This window comes from Phyllobates terribilis, unplaced genomic scaffold (assembly GCF_046119375.1).
Source record: "Phyllobates terribilis strain yellow unplaced genomic scaffold, ASM4611937v1 Scaffold_9__5_contigs__length_417890890, whole genome shotgun sequence".
Classification (NCBI taxonomy): Eukaryota; Metazoa; Chordata; class Amphibia; order Anura; family Dendrobatidae; genus Phyllobates; species Phyllobates terribilis.
This window is the reverse complement of record NW_027362769.1, coordinates 244,530,441-244,543,606: the sequence shown is the minus strand read 5'-3', so window position 1 is coordinate 244,543,606 and position 13,166 is coordinate 244,530,441. Positions and strand designations below refer to the sequence as shown.

The following is a 13,166-nucleotide window of genomic DNA, read 5'->3' as shown; positions in this document are numbered from 1 at the left end:
GGTGATATTAATAGCCATGGAGGGGGCTAGTATCCATGGCCCCTTCCATGGCTATCAATATCAGCCCGCAGCTGTCTAGTTTAGCCTTTGCTGGTTAGATTTTATAGGGGGACCCTAGGTCAATTGTTTTCTGGGGTCCCCCTGTAATCTAGCCAGTAAAGGCTAAACAGCTGTGGGCTGATATTAATAGCCAGGGAACATTGTTGGCTAATGGCCCTTTCCCTGGCTACTAATATCAGCCCCCAGCGGTCGGCTTTCCCCCTGCTAGTTATAAAAATGACGCAGGAGCCCACGCCATTTTTTTTTTACATTTTCAGCTCTGTGCCCACGATCCGGATGTAGCAGCGCTTTAGACGTGTTTTTTTTTTTTTTGCTGCATCCAAAACGTTGCATTCTATTGAACGCAGGTAAATCAACATTTGTTCACTGAACGATGCGGATTTACCGCATTCAATACTTTCTAGTGGTCAAATTTCTGTTGTGGAGACTAGCGACTCCGCACGAGAATTTGACATGCTGCGGTCCTGAAAGACGCACCGCATGTCAGTGTCCACTAGTGGTTCGCAGCCTCTGAAGCACGCATAGTGGACATGGGATTTCTAGAGACCCCACCCACTATTCTGTAACATCTGGACGCTGCAGGTTTGACGCTATATTAACACGCAGCGTTAGACCTGCAGTGGCTCCTGATCGTGGCCACGTACCCAAACTCACCCGCAGCATGTCAATTTCTGTAGCGGACACGCCAGTCTCTGATGCAGATTTTTACAGAGTGAAGTGTCATTGTATGCGGTGGATTCACATTTGCCGACAAAATTGCGACATTAGAACACCATGTTTTGGACACAGCAAAAATAAGCTGTGTCCAAAGTGCTGCTGAGTGCTGATCGGGGGAACGTAGCGGCTAACGAACCAGCTGTGAGATGTTATTAATGGACACGGACCATGCTTGCCTAATGGCACCTTCCCAGGCTAAAAATACCAGCTCACAGCAGCCGAATAAATTACGTGCATAGAAATGCTAATGAAGATTAGGTGAATGGGATTAGCTGACACCTAGCTCTTTTGTTTGGTTATGACAAGGTGTCAATCAAACCTTTTCATGACCAAACTTAACTAAAGTAAAGAGTTAAATAAACACGCAAAGAGAAAACACTTTATTTGAATTACAACAGACACATTCTTTAATCATTCAAATTAGCCAGTATACTCACCCCAGTTCTGATGGTAATCCAAGGTTTAAGCAATGTCCCACCAAATAACTTTATTTAGCTTCAAAAATCATTCATTGATGTACAAAAACGCTTCAAAAAACGCATCAAAAGCGCATTAGTTTTCCCTGCCAAGGAGAAGCAGAAGCGCACAGAAAATTTCTGCTTCAAATACGCATCGTGCGCACATAGCCTTATGGCTTATATTAAGTAATAGTGTTGTTGTTGTTGTTATCCTTTAGACAATATCCCATACACATAGTAAAATCGTCTGGAGTGGTGCACCCTTCAGTTGAGACCAACAACCGTGGTCCAGTTTCTGGAATAAACTACAAAGCACTATCCTCAGCAGTTCAGTGTAATTCATGGATAGAGCACTAGCTAGGGGCCCCCTCTATTACTAATAGGCAATCCGTCAGAAGGGTTTTTCTATATTATCTGGAAGTAGCTTGATGTAGGGGCAAAGACCCTGATTTCAGTGATGTCACTTGACTGCTTGATACAATTACAATAAAATCTCTGTTTTATGTGCTCCAGATCTAGCAGTTCTCTGAATGCTGAGATCTATATAACCCTGCCCGCACTGTGCACAGGCAGAAAGCTGCTAATCAGTGATAGGGGCAAGGTTATATACAGAGCAGGAGGACTACATGCTACGAGACACCTAATCCTCTAGTGCTGATAAAACACTGATTTTATTGAAATAACAACACACAGCCCATAAAAGTGATACAACTCTGGAATCAGGGTCTTTGTCCCTATATTATGTTGCTGTCAGATTACATGGCAAAAACTTGCTGACAGTTTCCTTTTATTGCCTCAGGTTCCGCTCTTGGCAAGCTGTTGATTTTGCTGATAAGAAGCTGTAGCTAGCTGGGCATTTCTCCTGAATTGGATTCTGCAAAAGATATGATGAACTTTTAGAAGAAGGAACAACCTTCTAAATACAAGGACAACTTGAGTGTGTCAAAAGAGGAGCTACTCAAACCTAGCAGACCTTCATTCTGAACCCATCCCGTCTATGCATGGATATGCTGGATCTATCAGGGCACTAGGTAGGACCACCACCCTACTGGAATCCTTATGTCTTGCCTTCTACATGCCTTTCTGGTTGCAGCCCCTGTTGCGATCAGCTATTCGCTTCGGTTTCCACTTCTGGCAATCATTTGATTTTGGCGACGGACTACTTGAGTATGCCAAAAAAGGGAGTCTCTTTGTGCAGGGACAACTTGAGTATGCCAGAAAGGGAGTCGCTTGTGCAGGGACAATTTGGGTATGCCAGAAAGGGAGTCGCTTGTGCAGGGATAACTTGGGTATGCCAGAAAGGGAGTCGCTTGTGCAGGGATAACTTGGGTATGCCAGAAAGGGAGTCGCTTGTGCAGGGATAACTTGGGTATGCCAGAAAGGGAGTCGCTTGTGCAGGGACAGCTTGGGTATGCCAGAAAGGGAGTCGCTTGTGCAGGGACAGCTTGGGTATGCCAGAAAGGGAGTCGCTTGTGCAGGGACAGCTTGGGTATGCCAGAAAGGGAGTCGCTTTGTTCTGGACTCCCCTCTATGATATCCATATGCCATAATACGGCTTTCATAAGATGGCGTGTTTAATTTGTTAAAAAGCAGGGCATACGGTATGTGACCAGCAGTTTTTTGTTATGAAAAAATGCAAGTTATACAAATATGCTGGAGCCAAATATTGACAAAATCTAGCAAGGACTGTTGGCAGTGCTGGTTATATGTAACTTGGCATATAATTGTCTCGCTGCCATCTCTTATTGACATAGGCCAAGGCAAATACCCCTATGCCTCATGTATTCTGAGCCAGAAATTCCATCCAGATACATTTATGAAGAGCAGCTCGTCCGTCCGTACAGCCTGATGAGTTTCACACTCTTATAAATTACTTGATGTGAGTAATGTAGTTGATATGATTTATTAACATTTCAGAGGCAATATTAGAGCATTAGTCTTGTTTCTGGATCGCCATGAGATGATTTAGAAGTGCAGGGCCGCTAGAACAACATAGCTAGGTGCTAACAATAGCTTTTATTAAATCTTGAGCAGAGAGGGTGGAACATTCATTAAAGGACTTGGAAGGATTTATTGTTTTGTATGAGCCTTTTCCTTGGGTCTGTGGTAATAGAGGTAGTGATCCCTGAATATAAGTGCTGCAATACAGATATTAATAAGCTGTAATAGCAGGGAAACAGTGGGGTGTACAAAATGCTAGAAGACTTACAGGTTAACAACATAATTTACAATCACATAAATTTATATATTTTCACCTGTAAATCATTGATTCATTGTGTACCGAGACCCTTAAGGCCACATCCACATGCTAAGGTACCCAATAACATTCTGTCGGCTATGCATGTGAATGAATAATTTGTTTACCCCGTTTTCAGGAAAATATTTGTGCTGATTGGATTTTATAATATACGACATGTCCATTACTGCCATAGATTCTATCCTGAAAAATCACAGATTAGTAACCTCAAATCACAGGGTTGTCTAGGGAATAAAAAAAATCTAAACAGCTCAGACTAGCATAAAAAAATAAAGGACCTAAAAGTTACCCTTTGGCAGCTTGGCACTATACTCCTTGAGAAATCTTACCAACCTAATCTGAGAGCAGCATAAAGTAGAGACAGTGACCCTGATTCTAGCGACGTGTCACTTACTGGGCTGCTTTCTGCAATCTTGAGAAAATCAGTTTTATCAGCATGTGATTATCACTAGAGGACTAACAAACTGTTACGGATCCGGGTGGTGGAACCTCTGTGCTGCGGTGCAAGGAGGGACCAGAGGGGCGTAACTAGGTATCAACTCTGACCGACCAAGGTCATACGGCGGCTCAATCGACTCCGTGACCAGGGAAGGACCGAGCAGAGGGACCAGGTGCTACTCTGGGGACCGACCTTGTATGAGAGCAGGTGACTCCCACGGGTCAGAAGGCAGAGACTGACCGGTACAGCAGATGAGCACGGCAGGCAGGCTGACGAGAGATCCGGGCAGACGGGCTGGCAGACACGGCAGGAAACTAGCAGGAGCCTCTAGGTAGGTTGTCAGGTATACACGGCAAGTGCAGGCGGGAGCCTTTAGGTAGGCTGTCAGGTATACACGGCAAGTGCAGGCAGGAGCCTCCAGGTAGGCTGACTGGTGGTCACGGCAAGTGACGGGCAGCAGCCTCTAGGTAGGCTGTCAGGTGGTCACGGCAAGTGACGGGTGGGAGCCTTTAGGTAGGCTGTCAGGTATACACGGCAGGTGCAGGCAGGAGCCTCCAGGTAACAGGCAAGTTCTCCAAGTAGACAGGCTAGCCTAGCCCATAGACAGACTGGCGTGTTTGACCGGAGGCAGACCATCGGGCTGGAGAGTGTCCTTGGCTGGCGGAGACAGGTAGCAGGTGGAGGCTCTGGATAAGTGGACTGACCAAGCCCATAGACAGACTAGCTGACTGGGCTGTAAGCAGACTGTCGGGCTGGACTGGTAATCAGGCTGGCGGACTGGACTGATAGTCAGACGGACTAGACTGGTAGTCAGACAGGGAGCCGGATTGTGGGCTGAAGCAGAGTTTAGAATACAGAGCAACAACCTAGCACGGGCACCTCCATATTGGAGGAGGTGCCTTTTATAGAGGAAGTCCTCCGGCCATTTAAGAGGGCGGGAGCGTGAGCTCGCGCGCCCTAAGCACAGGGCCAGGGAAGCTGCGTGCACCAGCAGCAGCTGCAGGGAGGCCAGAAGACGCCTGGGCAGGACCGTGGCGGTAAGGGGGACGGCGTCTCTGCTGGGCAGGAGGCAGAGACGCCGATGCTACACAAACCTTTTGTAATGTAGTCCTTCATAACAACTACTAGTTCGGTAAAACCCCACACCCCACCACTGATTGGCAGCTTTCTGCCTATGCACAGTGTATACAGAAATCCACCAATCAGTGGTTTGGGTGGGGTAATACAGAGCTCAACATTCAGAGAACTGGGAGATCTGCAGCAGAGAAAACTGTGATTTTATCAAAACTGCAGTGAGCAGTATAGTAAGTGATACATCACTGGAAATGGAGTCTCTGCCCCCTCGTGCTGCTCTTAGATGGGGTTGCAAAAACCTGGTGACAGATTCCTTTTAAAGGCCTACAAACCAGCCAACTAATGGCTTAATCTGCACTGATGAGATGCAAGAATCCTGAAATGTCTGTCTGCGGATGAAGGTCTCTTCCTTTTCGAGAAGACTCTGGTGGGGGCTGAATATCCTACCTCATGTAGCAAGACTTGTTATAGAGTCAAAACAACTTAAAGGGAGTATGTCACTAGGTTTTTTGTTATCTAATCTGAGAGCAACATAATGTAGAGACAAAGATTCTGATTCCAGCGATGGGTCACTTACTTGGCTGCCTGCCATAGTTTTGATTAAAATTACTGTTTTATTAGCAGGAGATTCACCAGTCCTCCATATTCCTGAACTCTGTGTAATCCCCACACCCCCACTGATTGGCCGTTTTCTGCCTGTGCACAGTGTTTTGGATAACTGGTAGATTTGCCCCCAATAAAACAGTGATTTTATCAAAACTGCAGCAAGCAGCCCAGTAAGTGATACATAGCTGGAATCAGGTTTTCAGTCCCTACATTATGCTGCTCTCAGAATGGATAGCAAAAACCTGGTAACAGATTTCCTTTAACTATTTTGAATACCATTGCTGGTTGTCAGTTATTGATAATGCTGTGGAAGCTGCAATTTTCACTTTTAATTTTTAGATCATGCACATGCCTTGTGGTTTCAAAACCATTTTTTTTAACCCCTTTACGACCAATGACATATAGGTACGTCATAGGTTGCCTCTCTCTTTTTGGAGTGGGCTCTAGCAATGAGCCCGCATCTTTCCCCGCACATGACTGCTGATTTGATCAGCTGACATGTGCCCCTAACAGCTACGGGTGGAATCCACCCACGGCTGTTAACTTGTTAAATGCCGCTGTCAAACTCCGACAGCAGCATTTAACATGGCTGCGCATGAAGCACGGCACTAGTTCTACCCATCGGCGCCCCTATCCCATGATCGTGGGGCGCCGATGGGGTAGCATGACAACCCGGGGTCTGCAGCAGACCCCTGTGGTGGTCATTGCCGATCTGCTATGAGCGTCGCCCTGTGGCCGGCGCTCATAGCAGATGAGCATTTTTTTACGTGTAGAACAGGCGATCAGACGATCGCAGCTTCAGGTCAAAACGCCAGATTTACATTTTTTTGGTCACCGCAACATTGCAGTAAAATGCAATAACGGGCAATCAAAACATCGTATCTATCCCAAAATAGTATCAATAAAAACGTCAGCTCGGCACTCAAAAATATAAGCCCTCACACAGCCCCAGATCACGAAAAATGGAGACACTACGGGTCCTGGAAAATGGCGCCATTTGTTTTTTGTTTTACAAACTTTGGATTTTTTTTCACCACTTAAATAAAAAAGAACGTATACATGTTTGGTATCTACAAACTCTTACTGACCTGGGGAATCATATGTCAGTTTTAGCATTTAGTGAACATGGTAGAAAAAAAAAAAGATTGTGGAATTGCACTTTTTTTGCAATTTCACCGCACTTGGAATTTGTTTTCCCGTGCAGTATATGGTAAAATCAATGGTGTCATTCAAAAGTACAACTTTTGCCACAAAAAATAAGTCCTCAGATGGCCTTATTGACGGAAAAATAAAAGAGTTATGGCTCTGGGAAGAAGGGGAGCAAAAAAGGAAAGGGCAAAAATGGAAAAACCCAAGGTGGTGAATGGGTTAAATACACTTAACAGACAGCGGCAAAGATTTTAAGGTTTTCTACGTGAGCTTTCTTTTTAGTTCATATGCTTTCCTATTTTAAAAGTAATAAAATTAGCTTTACCTACTTTTTGTATCGTCTTCCAGGCTTTGTTAAAGGGAACCTGTCAGGTCCCCCATGCCCTCCAACCAAGCAACATTCACCCATGTATGAGAAAACTCCCTGCCTAACCAGCCCTGTATAACGTTATTGAGTGAAAACAAGGTATAGAAATGTATTTATAATGTCCCCTTTTCCTATGCTAATTAGGGCTTTGACTTGTCGATGGGGCATTAGTTGCCCCAGACTAGTCAGCCCTCTTGCCATGTTATCCCGCCCCTGTAGGCATGATGACATACTGTAATTTGCACAAGCGGCGTCATTGCAAACTCATGCAGATCTCTCGCATGTGCGCCGCTCATTCCGGCAGCGTCACTGCGCCTCTGAAGCCAGGTGTATGCTTCCCTGCTTCAGAGTTGCGCACTGTGCATGACCGGAAGTTTAGAATATGGCATCCAGTCATGTGCAGTGCTCGCCTCTGAAGCGGGGAAGCGTACACCTGGCTTCAGAGGCGCAGTGACGCTGCCGGAATGAGCTGGCGATGACTCCGCTTGTGCAAAATATGTTATCACGCCCATAGGGGCATGATGACATGGAAAGAGGGCTGACACCCCATCGACTAGTCAAAGACCTCATTAGCATAGGAAACGGTGACATTATAAATGCTTTTGTGCACCTTGTTTTCACTCAATAACGTTATACAGGGCTGGTTAGGCAGGGAATTTACTCATACATAGGTGAATGCTGCTGGGTTGGAGGCCATGGGGGGCCTGACAGATTCCTAACACATCTGCAGCAGTAACAATACAACTACTACATGTGACTGCTGCAGCCAATCAGCATTTCCGCTGATTCCAGTGATTGGCTGCAGCAGTTATGTGCGATGACTATAACATCACCGTTGCAGCCATGTCAACAAAGACCAGGGACCGCAACGGTGAGGCAGGACTGGAGCAGCGGTTGATGAATAAAGCTAATTTTATTTTTGAACTTGGCATGCCTGTGAGCTAAAAAGGTTATTAAAGGGGATGACAGCTTTCAGACTTCTCCTTTCCATTATTCCTCCTCCATCCCCCTCCTCAACTTTGTAAATCACTTACATTTGTGTGTCCCCTCCTTGGTCTTTTGGAGTGCTGTCATGTGACCTGAATTCCCCTTTTGTGATCCTATGTCTACATCACAGATCAAAGAGCTGCTGCTTTTTCTGTGCATGCAGTCTGACTGGACAAGAAAGGAAATAGGAGGAGGTCTCAGTACTTCAGTTTGTACCTCACCACCTCCACCTTTTATATAATTTTGAATTCACCTACAGCCAAAAGGGTGTTCTCTAATTCATGGTGAGCTGACATTGTGCATTGTGTCTGCTGTAGGAGAACGGACGCTGCCTTGTGTCGTGTCTGCTGTAGGAGAGCGGACGGTGCGTTGTGTCGTGTCTGCTGTAGCAGAGCAGACGCTGCCTTGTGTCGTGTCTGCTGTAGGAGAGCGGACGGTGCGTTGTGTCGTGTCTGCTGTAGCAGAGCAGACGGTGCGTTGTGTTGTGTCTGCTGTAGCAGAGCGGACGCTGCCTTTTGTTGTGTCTGCTGTAGCAGAGCGGGCAGTCCGTTGTGTCGTGTCTGCTGCAGCAGAGCGGACGGTGCGTTGTCGTGTCTGCTGCAGCAGAGCGGACGGTGCGTTGTCGTGTCTGCTGTAGGAGAGCGGACGGTGCGTTGTGTCGTGTCTGCTGTAGGAGAGCGGACGGTGCGTTGTGTCGTGTCTGCTGTAGCAGAGCAGACGCTGCCTTGTGTCGTGTCTGCTGTAGGAGAGCGGACGGTGCGTTGTGTCGTGTCTGCTGTAGCAGAGCAGACGGTGCGTTGTGTTGTGTCTGCTGTAGCAGAGCGGACGCTGCCTTTTGTTGTGTCTGCTGTAGCAGAGCGGGCAGTCCGTTGTGTCGTGTCTGCTGCAGCAGAGCGGACGGTGCGTTGTCGTGTCTGCTGCAGCAGAGCGGACGGTGCGTTGTCGTGTCTGCTGTAGGAGAGCGGACGGTGCGTTGTGTCGTGTCTGCTGTAGGAGAGCGGACGGTGCGTTGTGTCGTGTCTGCTGCAGCAGAGCGGACGGTGCGTTGTGTCGTGTCTGCTGCAGCAGAGCGGACGGTGCGTTGTGTCGTGTCTGCTGCAGCAGAGCGGACGGTGCGTTGTCGTGTCTGCTGCAGCAGAGCGGACGGTGCGTTGTCGTGTCTGCTGTAGCAGAGCGGACAGTGTGGTGTCGTGTCTGCTGTAGCAGAGCGGAGTTTGATGTACAGTAGATCTGTCACAGCACAATAATCGTTGACACACTGGCAGTTTGAGCTGTGAGGAGGGAAAATAAACACCTACGGAGAAAAATAGAGAATTAAACTTAGATTAAAGGGTGGGATGGAATAAAAAAATGTACACTGAAGGGTGTATTCACCAGATGAACAGAAATCTAGTCCACATTGCTAATCCAGCATAAATAAACTAAACTCTCTGTGCTTGCCCAGTAATCTGGAAGTTTTTCATGTTGACATTGAAACTATTTTTTCAGTGGACACTAGTGGTCCTAATGAGAAATGCTGGATGGAGCCATTTTCTTCAGCCAGTTGAATGAAGTACTGGGCTTACATTTCAGATTGACCTGACATATTAGCAAATTTGTATTTAGACTATATTCTCAGTATTTCTTGGATTATCACTTCACAGTGACTAGATGTTGTGTAATCCCTTTACTAAAGATGAAATAAAAATTAGACTTAAATTGGATACACACAAGAATGATGGTCAGCCCTTTGGGCAATTAAGATTTAATTTTAGTGAGTGATCTATGAGTTAAATGTGACTCATTCACAATGTCTGTGTATTGCTATACAGAAATCACTCAATGAGAACAGTCATGTCTGCTGTTGAACTGGCAGCTTCTAATAGTACATGCACGCCATGTCAGTCTGCCTAGTATGCTTTGGGTAAAACGTGTCTTCAGCTGCAAACTTGCCAAATGTAATAAAAATATTTGAAAGTATTTCAATCGTGTGTTGAAAAATGGAGTCTGATATAGTATAAGCACTTGACTACATGGGAAGCAATGACCATGTTTTCTAAATTTTACAGTTCTTTCATCAGTTGTTTCCTTAAAGGAGTTCTCTAGAAATAGAAAAAAAATAACTAAAGGAAATTTCATTATAAATAGATTCCTAAATACCTTTTATTAGCTAAACACGATAGATATGGTGGACAGCAGTGTGAGCAGCCTCTTGTTACCTCAGCACCCCTGGTATCTCCAGTATTAGATCAGACATGATGAACAGCAGTGTGAGCAGCCTCTTCTTACCTCAACACCCCTGGTATCTCCAGTATTAGATCAGACATGATGAACAGCAGTGTGAGCAGCCTCTTCTTACCTCAGCACCTCTGGTATATCCAGTATTAGATCAGATAGACATGATGAACAGCAGTGTGAGCAGCCCCTTCTTACCTCAGCACCCCTGGTATCTCCAGTATTACATCAGACATGATGAACAGCAGTGTGAGCAGCCTCTTCTTACCTCAGCACCCCTGGTATCTGCAGTACCAGAAGACGCTGCTCACACTGCTGTCCACCCATTCTGAATGACAATACATGGTATAGGTTATGTCCAGGTCAGCAGATTGCCCTACAGCACATGCTCACAGGCACCTGTTCAAACACACTGACAGAAATCTGTTCTGGAATAACAATAAGGTGGCCATTTTAATTCTATAATGCTTCCATCCCTAGAGAAAAAGATTGTGATTTACTAATTAAATGTATTTAGGAATTTATAATACCATTCCCTTATTGTTTTTGTTTTCCCCTTTAAGGTAGAAATATATACAGGGTTATGTTGGTGTAAAGTTATTTAGAAACACTCCCCTGAGGCATGACTGACAGCCTCTATACAATCCTCGTCATGGTAGGACCATTAGAAAGCTGGCATATACAGTATGTGCGACGTGTCAGCGGCGCTACCATAGCAGGGAGTTAATGAAAGCTATAAACCATGCCAAGGGAGGCATGATTGGAAGATCCGAGGCCGAAATATTCTGTTGGAACAGGTGCCCTGCTGGACTAGTTTTGCGTCATTAGCTGCCAAGCTGTGGAATAAAAGTAGATTTTTAAAAGACTGCAACCTTAGTAATGAACCTGATCAGAATAAAGAAATAGGCATGCTTACCGCTGTAGCAGGAGTTGGGAATAGACTGGGGACCTAACAACAGGTTCCTGTCTCAGATTTACCGCGACAGAGAGGTGCCAGAAGACTGCAGCGTCTGATTACACATACTCCTGCACTGATCAGAAGCACTTCTCCCTCATGTTAAACGGTTCAGGTTTCTATCAGCAGTGCAGGGGTTAATCTGTTCAGCTTGGAGTCTCTGTACGTTCCCAGCTTGGAAGATCTCAGCTGTTCAGTATTGACCACTCCCCTCTCCTATATATACTGTCCTCTGGCAATCTGGATCTTTGACTGTTGCTTGATGTTTTGGCTGTGTGCAATTCCTCGTCCTCTCCTATTTAGTTTCCATACATTTTCTACCCAGTGTTTCCCTCTGTTGTCTGTAAGTGCATATTAGTATGATTGGTATATTCATTTATCCCTGTATGTCCTTCCTTGTTTGTATGGTTTGTGTATATAACATACACTCTTCCTCCCCACTTCCCTGGGTGAGGGAGGGAGACAGATATAGGGCTGATTCAAGAGTTCAGCAAGGTACGTGGCCCCAGCATCTTCACCATCACAAGTATTGCGGGGAGCAGGGATAGCTAGGGCGCACCTATCGTTAGGGACAAGGAATGAGGCCCTGGGTATTCTGATAACACAAACATGACAGTTCCCTTTTAAAATATAAATACAATTTAGAAAGGTGAAGTCACACGTTCAGTTTTTAATGCATTTTTTTTTTTTTTTTTTTTAACTTATTGATCCAAAGTCAGGATTGGAAATATAATAGGATCACTGATGCTACTCCTTCCTTTTGGATTCACTTCTGGCTTTGGCTTAGAAAAACTGTACCAAAGACAGACTGTATTTCCAAAGTAAGATATGTATGGTATTAGAAAAAAGAGTCTGCTTTCTCCCTTAAACAGGACCACTGTTTGTTGGCCATAGTATGTGTCTTGTATTGTAGCCCAGCTTGTACTTATACCTGGAAAGCGAAAAACACTTTTTTTCCCGCCCCGCTGCTCACCACCTGCCATCCGTTTCTCTTGTTTCTGTTTTCAGGTGCTCCACATCTCCTGGCCTCTTCAATATCGGCCAGGACTTATGGCCACATCCAGGTCTTGGAAATAATTGCCGCAATGTCATTGTCGAAACCTTACGAAGTGCAGTGACCTTTGGGACCTGGATGCGGCCGGAAGTCTAGGAGATGTGGCAATTGACGGAGGAAAGAAGAGGACTAAATGGTGGGGCTGGAGAGTCAGTAGTGAGGTGAATATATTAGTTTGGGGTTTTTTTGTTTTTTTTTGAACATCCGACGTTCGTAACTATAGGTCATACATAATTCTGTTGTTCTGAAACTGTGTATATTCCTATTAGTTTTTTTTAAAGAAAATATTGTTTGCACATAGCATTTCACCCTTTTATGCTTCTACTCTACTTTGCTCTGGTTGTGTCTAGCAGAAAATACCACCTGACATTTTCTTAATACTAAATTAATGTCAATTTTACTCTTAATACAGGTGGCCAAGTAAAGGTGAAGGAACTGGACTGGCTCAAGAATCAATTATGTACAGGTAATTTTATTAATGGCCAAAAACACAATTTGTGCATTTCATCAAAGCTTTTATGCCAGAATTCTGGCATAGAAAGCTTCGAAAACTCGCAACGTTTTGGCGCAACTCGAAGATGCACTAAAATTTTGCAGCTTTTGGCGTCCTCTCGCCATTTTTGCCCAGCTCTGATAAGGTAGGCTGGCGCTGGGACTGGATGGGAGCAAGGCGACCTCTTCTCGTCAAATTCATGATGAGTGGCGGCATCCACTACCTCACAAATCTTTCTCCAATAAGGATTGTAGTAAGACTTATGGCAAGGCGCACATTGAGACGCACACCACTTGCCCGATACTCCTGATTAAGGTGTGCACCTCTTATTGAATC

At 45.3% G+C, this 13,166-nt stretch overlaps 1 protein-coding gene across 3 annotated transcripts in view; it reads left to right on the top strand.

Moving 5' to 3' along the window:
- Positions 1-13,166, top strand: part of METTL22 (methyltransferase 22, Kin17 lysine) — a 224,842-nt gene that overhangs the window by 119,792 nt on the left and 91,884 nt on the right. For all 3 annotated transcript variants that reach the window (XM_073647778.1, XM_073647777.1, XM_073647779.1), the window contains exon 7: positions 12,750-12,803. In XM_073647778.1, the coding sequence (XP_073503879.1) occupies positions 12,750-12,803 (54 nt within the window). The remainder of the gene's footprint in view (positions 1-12,749; positions 12,804-13,166) is intronic.